The sequence below is a fragment of the Branchiostoma belcheri genome, unplaced genomic scaffold, assembly GCF_001625305.1.
Source record: "Branchiostoma belcheri isolate BF01 breed outbred unplaced genomic scaffold, Haploidv18h27 scaffold140, whole genome shotgun sequence".
NCBI lineage: Eukaryota > Metazoa > Chordata > Leptocardii > Amphioxiformes > Branchiostomatidae > Branchiostoma > Branchiostoma belcheri.
Genome location: NW_017802825.1, coordinates 124,393 through 133,916, shown reverse-complemented (window position 1 = coordinate 133,916; position 9,524 = coordinate 124,393). Strand labels below are relative to the sequence as shown.

The following is a 9,524-nucleotide window of genomic DNA, read 5'->3' as shown; positions in this document are numbered from 1 at the left end:
TAACTGTGAGGGTCAATATAAGCATTAAATGCCGACCCCTTTCTAAACCACACAGAAATGTCATGGAGCAGTTTACACGTATCAATTTAGCAGTAAACTTTCAAAAATCCACGGAGCAGTAAAGTTATAACTGTTACACAATCATCTATAAAAATTTGACCAGGATGCACGCACTTTCGGGAGCACAGCTCATTTGCATGATAGTGTCACGTGGCCCCGCTGTAGCGCTACCACTGTCCAATGGGAAACGAGTATCGCCATTAGCTCCGCCCACAAGTCGGCCATTTTGTGTGAGTGTTATCAGCTTCGGAAGTCTCACACGTCGTGCAGATTTTTGCCAATTTTGAGGAATTTTTGAGGTATGTATGTCATATTCTCAACATAATTGTATTTCTCGTAAGTAGCTTAATCCAAATTATTAGTTTGGGGCGCCTCTTGAGTGTTTAATGGGGTTACAAATACATTTCTTTGTGCCCAACTTTTGGGTGGTCTTTGTCAGGTTGGCGGCCATCTTGGTTTTGTACTCGGCTCTGATTCTGCTGCCTGACAGCGCACTAATTTTTCAAATTTACGTAAGATCGAAGGTTTTGCCAACCACAGGGTGAACTTTTGTTGTTTGAAGTATCTCAGTGAACAAATGAATCGATTATAATTTGCTTTCGGTCATGTTTTCTCATTTTAAGTGATGACACTCCTGTCACTGTTTCAGAAGAAGGGTGATCGCACTCAGGGGTGATCGTGTGCATGCACGCCGTAGCTCATTTGCATACGCAAATACAATGCAGCGGGCCTTGCGATACGTCAATCAAATGTTGTGCGACCTGTTTGTTATTCCGTAGCGGGCTGGCAGGCGGTAAATTACGTTTTGTGCAGTGACGCGGGCAAGTAGCCGGGGTACCGTCCTGGTTACTACTCTAGTACTAAGTACGTCCGCTCCCGCGGTCGCTACGGCCCTAAACCAACCAGGATGGTACCCAGGCTAGAGGGCAAGCCTAAAGACGGTAGACGGGCCGCATGCCAAAATCTACCGCGGTTCTTTTGGGAATGAGGCCTGGTTCACGAATCTCGCGTAGGCCCGCGTAGTACTTTAGTACTAGTAGCCCAGTGTCAAAAAGCGGCGGCAAAACTGGATTTTCAAAGTCAAATTTTCTGGTCATTCCTATAGTTAAACCAATTTTATCCCATATGCTTAGCACTATCTGTAAGGCAAAAATGCAATTTAGTTGACAGAAAATTGGTTGTTGGTTTTGTATTGAAGGTGGCCAGGCCATTTCAAGTTATTTCTGGGTGATACCACAAAAATAAAGATGTGGCTTGTTTTATTTCACACACTTTAAGTATGAAACGATAACGGAAATGTGCTAAGAAATGAGAGTAAATGTCAAAATATTAGCAGACAGACTTCCTCCCCCAGAATATTTTTGTTTTGCCGCCCTAAAATTTTATTTAAAAATTAAAAACTCCTACTGGACAAAGCCTGGTTATGCAAGGGTTATGACATCCACATATAGGGTGCACATATAGGGCAGCTGGTGGAAGTAGTTTTGCTTGAAATAAAAATATTGTGTAACAACAAAAGAAAATTTGTGCTCTGATAATTTGTCGAAACTTGTAGGAGTGTAATGTAAATGACTAAATCACTTTTATGTAATGGTTTATTTGTAGCAAAATTTCGCATCTTCTAGGAAAAATTGACATTTTTGCGAAACTATATGTTCGCGGTGGCGGCAAGTGCAGAAGAAAAATTTGGCATATGATTTGTTTGTACACAAAAATAATTTAAGTTGTAACAAATATAAATTTAAAGTACTGCAAACAATCATGATTTATATGTACAGTATTTTTTAATGTAATTATTTTGCAGACACAGTGACAGGTGGTCACCATGGACCTGTGTATGGAGTGTGAGGATGAGGAGTTGGACCCGTGGCAGATGCCAGCTGAACCGGAGCCGCCACCTGCTAAACCTGCAGCTGCAGCACCTGAACCACAGTCTATAACCCCACAACCACCTCCACTCAGACCAGCTGTACAACAGGTGTGGATGGGCATGGTTCTCAGGCCTAGAAAGAAACTACAAACGTAACATTTGCAAAGCAAATCAGGGCTCAAAATTCATTTTTGGGAATAGGTGCAAAAAATTGGGTGCACAAAAAACTTTTTGGGTGCACCATATAAGTAGAATGTCAGCAAAAACTGATGATTTTATTATCTTATTGACCCTTAGTTACAAAGAATACATGTATGCTGGATACTACTAATATATACATTCAACATCTATACATATCTGTATTTACTATCTGTATAACTGGTATAACCGCCATTCGGCATAACACATCATCACATACGAATACCTAAACCTACGAAAATATTTGGGTGCACTGGTGTCTGTTAATTCTTACTCAAACACATTCATAATATTATATGGTGACAGAAGTCTAAATCCTTCCTGCTATAAAAGTGCAACATGATGTAACCCAACACTAGTTACCATGGTAACAAATGTTGGTCCTGGTTGTTGACCTTATTTGTTTAGAACAGAAGTCTTAGAAGAGGAAGAAGAAATAGAGCAAAAACAAATTCCTGTTTTTCTGTTTCTTCTCTTTCCTGTTTCCTGACCGACCCTACAAAAAAAACTGTCCACTAGCCTTTTTTGTGTGGACCCCTGCAAGGGACAAACATTTTCGATCTGATTGACTTTTCCTAGCACCATGAACTGACATCAGCATCATTTGTCACCTGAGTGATAAAACATTATAAAATTGGTTTTCCGAAATTGACATTAAATGTGTCTTTAGGCCTCACCAATTTAATTTCTTGGTTAACGGATTCGCCCATTTCATTTTTTTTTCTGATTTGCATTTATAAAAATAAAAATTCAGAATCAACTGCAAAATGCTCATATTTTGCCCTGAACAGTTGAAAACAGTCCTTTTCTTCCTAGTTGTTACAGTTATTCCATATTTCAATGCAATGGTATCATTAAAAGTTCAAAATTCATTGTTCAAATTTTGAACCAGCCTGGTGTGTTGGTTTTAATGGCTCCTATCGTGCCATTTTGGGCCATGATAAGATGTGCCTAGGCCTGTTTTTATTTTATTTTTTTTCTCGCCCTGCTGCTCCATTATTTTTCTAGAAAAATCTGTTAACCAAGAAATTAAATTGGTGTGGCCTTATGCAAGTTTTACTTTGTTAAGCTGGATTGTACAACTTTTTCTTTCTCTCCTTCTCCAGACAACTATCACTCAGCAGCCGAATGTTCTTCCACCACCCCCTCCACTCACCCCAAGCCCTGCTGTGCAACAGATGGCCAACTCTACCATCATCCAACAGCCAACTCAGGTCAGTAGGGTATAGGGTAATGCTGTTTGTGTGTTTGTGTTTGCCTGTCTCTGTGTGTGTTTGTGTGTTTGTAGTCAGCAAAAACTCAAGAATTTGTACTGATTGATTTACATATGATATTTAGTATGTACCGGTAGGTAGGTGTTTGCCAAACTAAGGGCAAGTTCGAATATGGGCCTCCTGCTGCCCTAAGTACAGTTTTCCAAGTCCTACAGCAATATTTAAAAAAAAAATATCCCATGTATACATGTACTGGATATGTCATGGACATAATGTTTTAATGGTATATAGCTTTTGGTTCATCATAAATTAAAAAAAAACAAGTTGTTTTGACTCGGGCCTAGTATTGGAACAGCAGAGCCTTAGTATTTGTTTGAGACTAGAATGGAAGGTGAGCTCTCAAAGGGTTAACAGATTGCTATCATTTTTGTATGTGTACTAGATGCATATGATTGACATTATCATAATTGAACACTAATTTTGATCATGAGCTCATTTGCCCAGTACATTCAAATCTGTACAAGACCACCTGTATGCAATGACCACCTGGCCAATGTAAACTCCCTGGTGGTTTGGTAGATTTTTTTTTTAATTGTCAAATTGACAAAAAAAACAAAAACATGTAAAGTGACCACCTGCCCTTACAATGTATATACATGTGGAAATATTTCTATGGTTTATGACTTGAACATGAGTATGACTGAAAAAATGTTAGTTAACAGAAATAATATAAGGAAGCTTTATTTTGAATTTTTTTTATCATAAGGTTTTTTTCCTTTTAGGACCAAAGTGCAGTAGAACTGTTGATACACATGTGCATATAACTTTAATACTACATGAACAATCATGTTAAAAGAAAGGCATACTAAAAGTCACTCTAAAACATTGAATTTTCCTGTCTCCTAGGCACAACCTGTTAGCACAGTATCCCAGAAGGCTGTGGGGCAGATTTCCCAGCATGCCACACAAATTGTTACCCAGAAGTCTGCTGGACCTGTGAAAATTGTTACCCAGAATTCCTCCACATCTCAAACCACCCAGCCTATTCTCATCAACCTAACGCCACAGGTAAAGATTTCTGAGGTGGTGTTTCAGCTATCATGTTTTCATTCATGGGTTGTGGTGCTAGAAATACCCATCTGCAAACTGCACTTGCAGAGACAGTTTCAAAATTGTAGAATAAAACTTAAGAAACAAGCAATTTTGCAGACTGAAAAGATCAGGGTATAGCTATATAAATGGTGTCAGTATAATATTAATATCAATAGCTTTTGTGTTTACATGTAATACTGACTCTAAAAATAGTAAAATGTACACGTTACTACTACTACATGTAGTACTAGTTATTTTGCATATACTTTTCAAATTGCATGTAAAATGGTTATGAACATGCAATTTTATATAGGACATTTCATTGGGTTTAGTTCTAGACTTAAGTATTTCTGCATCTAAAGTATTTCTGAATTGCAGAACAAAATTCTTTAATATTGCAAAAAAAGTTTTCTAGCTGTGACTAGATCGCTTTTCATGGGAACACACACTGAAAACTTGGCATCCAATCGGATTCTCCAAATCACCAGTGTCTTAACCAATCAGAAGTGTCCAGCAAGTGTAGATTGTGTGTCGTGGTGTGGAAGAGTTTAGATATTTCCTCTAGACCTTATATTAGTTCAAGTTATATATAATGTCTTCATTCCTGCTCTGATTCTACAGTCCTATCAAGTACACTTCATACTTCAGTGAATTTTTTAATTTCATTTTGATACACAACAGTTGTTTTTCCAGTAAAATCACTCTTATAGTACAAGCTTTAACCCTTAATCTTATTCTGCCTAAAGGAGACATTTCAGTAGGGCAGTAGTAAGGCAGTGCCCTCTAACTGAGGGGGGAAATACGTGTAAAGCGCCTTTCCCAAGAGCACAATGTTTGGATGCATGTCCGGACATGTCTGGGTCCAACCCTGGGGATTGAACCTGGGTCCCCTTGCTTGACAGTAGGATGCTCTATCCACTACACCACACAGACGCCACAATTTTTTTTTTGCCAAGTACAGTGCCCACTTTAATTGTACTGTTGTAAATGTATGTACGTACCAAAAAGAATGTATGTTACAGTAACATACATTCTTTTTGGTACGTACATACATTTTTTGGTTGGTACAATGTACATAGAGTAGCAGAAACCCTTTATACGCCATGCCATCACCGTGATGCCAGGCCATGGTATGGCCAGGCCAGACCAGAAGTCAATGCCATCACATCAAAATTCTGTATAAGCTCTTAACAAACGAAAAAAAAAGTTACTCAATAATGTGCTAATCAATGCATATCAGAATGATTTCCTCCTTCAGAATATTATTTGTGTTGCTTCCCTAAAATTGCACTGATGCATTTAACATGGTTCAGCATCTCTCAGCGGCTGTGTGACGTCTCTGCTTGTATGATTTCTCTTGATTTTTCTGTCCTCTTTCAGATGTGACAAATCTGTGTTTCGTGCAGGTGCAGTACATTCTGCTGACATGCTTACTAAAGTAAAATGTGTCCGCGCAGATACTGTGAATCACTTTATATTTGCGGTACTTTATATTTCTTGTTTTACAGTTGCTTCTGTACCGTGAATTTATTATGACCACAAACAAATTATATAAATTCCAGGGGATTCATTCCTCAAGCTAACCAACATCTTGCACACGCAGTCGTCCCTCAGTAAGACATCTGGAGATTATGACCACGAACAAATACTTTTGTTTGTTTGTTTGTTTGTTTTGCATAACCGGTAAACTGCCTTTAGGCGTAACACACCAGTTTCGTACATGTTCACACATGTACAAGCTGCATAAGACCGGACTGTAAGGTTTGAACCACTCACACCGGGAAGGTCCCCTACTCTTTTTGATAAGTGCGGTAGGTTCACTTCTTTAACGTACATGGGGTATAGCTCTTCCCAATCACGGGACCTCCATTTAACGTCCTATCCGAGGGACGTCCCTAACCAAAGCCAGGAACTCATTTACACCTGAGTGAAGTGAGGAAAGTCTTGTAAAGTGTCTTTCTCAAGGGCGCAAGATTGGTGACATGGGCAGGGTTCGAACCCGCGACCTCTTGGATGTGCCCATGTCACCTGGTGAGTCGAACGCGCTACCGACTGCGCCACATGACCCCACTTTGCTGACTTTCTTTCTTCTGCGGTGCACCACTGTAAATACATATAGTTCTGTGGACATGTCCATTTTTATCAGAATGCCAAATTCACTACCATGAATATAAAGTGATTTACAGTATGCATAAATGAGGTATTTTGAATATGATTTTGAGCCCTGTCAAGGGTCTTCCCAGAAATTCTTCGGGGAGAGGTGCTCCCTATATAATCGGTTGATGAAAAATCAGCATATTTTAAAAAAGATAGTAAAAGAAAACCTAGATTTGAACATTTCTGGAGAGGTGCTTGGGTGGATAACTGGGTGGATAACTCTTGTGGACAGTTTAGTTACCCCGACGGCAGGACAGACTGCTATGGGACCGGTGAGGTGAGGAGGCTTGGATTTTGGGGAGAGGGGGAGCACCCTTGCTTCATTGCTTGGGGAGAACCCTGCCTGTATTTCATCATTTCACCCCTGAATGTCTAACTGTTGATCGTCCAGCAGGGTACATCCCAGCCCACCTACCTCATGCCAGCCACCCAGCCTGGCGGACAGTCGTACTATCTCATGCCGCTCAACGTGACAGGTGTGCCCACTCTGCAGACAGTCAGCCCCAGCCCGGTCATGCTGCAGCAGGTGCCCAACATTGTACAGCCGCAGAACGTCACCATCGTACGGCAGCAGGTGCCACAGATTCTACAGGTGTCACAGCCTGCACCTGGTATGTAGCTGTTTATCATATGTTTACTTTCTTCTTCTTCTTCCGTTCGAAACAAGTAAGGTCATTGAACTTGACCAGACGTCTGTCACCATGGTAACTGGTGATGAAGCCTGTGGTGTTGGGTTGCATGTACAATAATATTATGTACATAGCAAAAGAGACTAGGAGGGACTGCTCGCCATATAGTATGATTTTATTTTTATTTGGATGATTTTGAGTAAAAATAACTAGAGCAGATTTTCTGGGGAGATCCCTGTCATACATGTAGTCTATTTCAAATGCTTTAAACTTAAAGTTTAAGTATGAAAATTCTGCTAAGAAATGGCAGTGCTAGTAGTAAATATCTGATTCCATATTTTCTAATACAGAATCCTTTTTTGGTTTGCCACCCTAAAATTGTATTGGATGCGTTTCAATGCTATTCATTATGCAGTCAGTAAAATAATTAAAATGAAGAATGTTACATGATTGTAGAAATTTTCTTAAATTCTTTTATTCAAACTTTATTCAACAAAGACAATGCCATACAAAATAAACTAGAAAATTAACAATTGCAAAGCAAATGCATAATGTTTACCATTATATATGGTTTGCTATGTTGATTTTTACTCAAACACATTCAGATACATGTATATGGTGACAGGAGTCTAAATGCCTACTATAGAATTGCACTTTTTGTTGTGCTTACAAATGTTTTTAGCAGTCGCAATATTTTTTCTAGTCTAGGTAACATCTGTGTCCATAATATCACCAGGGTCCATAAAATCGCCACCTTGACAAACAGTGTGCTTAAAGATATTTTTACTGCAACATACCCTAGGTATGTACATTTGATGTGTTAAGGAGTGCATACCAAAAGTATGTTGCAGTAAAAATATCTTTAAGCACACTGTTTCTCAAGGTGGTGATATTATGAACCCTGGTGATATTATGGACAGAGATGTTATATGTTAAATGTCTACATCAGATTGTAGATTAGTTACATGATTGTAGATATTTTTTTAATTATTGTTTCAGCTTAATGCTATTCATTATGCAGTAAGTAAAACAATCAAAAGGAAGAAAGTTACATGATTGTAGATATATATATATTTTTTATTTTGTTTCAGCTCCTGCCTCCACAATGGTACAAGTCATACAGAGCACAACTCCAAGTATGACAACATCAGCCTCCTCCCAGCTGAAAACCTTTGCGAACCAAGCGACCAGTAACGTAGCCAAACCCCTCTACAAGCTGGTAACAAACAATCAGGCACCCGGCAAGACTATCCAGGTCACCCGACCTATAACAGTAACAAATACTTCCACAGCCACCATCAACCAAGGACCTCCGTTAAGACCAGCAATGCTTTCACAGAGTAAACCAGCAACAGCTGCCCACCCGGTAAAAATCACACAGGCACAGCCAAATCCTGTAGCGGCCACCACAAGTCAGATTAGACAAGTTGCGCAGGCACGGACTAACCCTGCAATGGCCACCCCTGGGCAAGTTCAAGCTACACAGCCGCAAAAAAACACAGTTCAAGAGACTTCTGCCAAGGTAAGGGTTGCCTTTATGTAAAATTGATACCTACAAAACAGATCTCAAATAATTCCTATCTATAAATTCCATCAAAAGTCAATCGCAAAACGTGATTAAAAGTTGTGCACTTCTTTTTTAAGTCATGTTTGGGAAAGGGATGGTACATGATAGTTCAGGGTGGGGCAGTTTTTCAGCACCAAGGAAAGGGATGGTACATGATAGTTCAGGATGGGGGATTGTCTTTCAGCACCAAGGAAAGGGATGGTACATGATAGTTCAGGGTGGGGATTGTCTTTCAGCACCAAGGAAAGGGATAGTATGTGATAGTTCAGGGTGGGGATTGTCTTTCAGCACCAAGGAAAGGGATAGTATGTGATAGTTCAGGGTGGGGATTGTCTTTCAGCACCAAGGAAAGGGATAGTACATGATAGTTCAGGGTGGGGGGTTGTCTTTCAGCACCAAGGAAAGGGATGGTACATGATAGTTCATGGTAGGGGATTGTCTTTCAGCACCAAGGAAAGGGATAGTACGTGATAGTTCAGGGTGGGGGGTTGTCTTTCAGCACCAAGGAAAGGGATGGTACATGATAGTTCATGGTAGGGGATTGTCTTTCAGCACCAAGGAAAGGGATGGTGCATGATAGTTCAGGGTAGGGGATTGTCTTTCAACACCAAGGAAAGGGATGGTACATGATAGTTCAGGGGGGAATGGTCCTTAGCACCAAATTTTACTTGGGGCAACTTATTTTTAAACCTCGGTAGCCCAGTGTGTTACCTGAATTTTGAGAATCCCCCCCCCCC

The 9,524-nt window shown here is 40.0% G+C and overlaps 1 protein-coding gene across 1 annotated transcript in view; it reads left to right on the top strand.

Annotated features, from left to right (window-relative positions):
- The first annotated feature begins 235 nt into the window (after positions 1–235).
- The window catches only part of LOC109464754 (zinc finger protein 280D-like), a 34,624-nt gene continuing 25,335 nt past the window's right edge, over positions 236–9,524 (top strand). Inside the window, exons 1-7 of the mRNA XM_019761828.1 lie at positions 236–359; positions 1,865–2,038; positions 3,235–3,342; positions 4,249–4,410; positions 6,983–7,204; positions 8,121–8,124; positions 8,312–8,742. Of these exons, the coding sequence (XP_019617387.1) occupies positions 1,886–2,038; positions 3,235–3,342; positions 4,249–4,410; positions 6,983–7,204; positions 8,121–8,124; positions 8,312–8,742 (1,080 nt within the window). The 5' untranslated portion in view covers positions 236–359; positions 1,865–1,885. The remainder of the gene's footprint in view (positions 360–1,864; positions 2,039–3,234; positions 3,343–4,248; positions 4,411–6,982; positions 7,205–8,120; positions 8,125–8,311; positions 8,743–9,524) is intronic.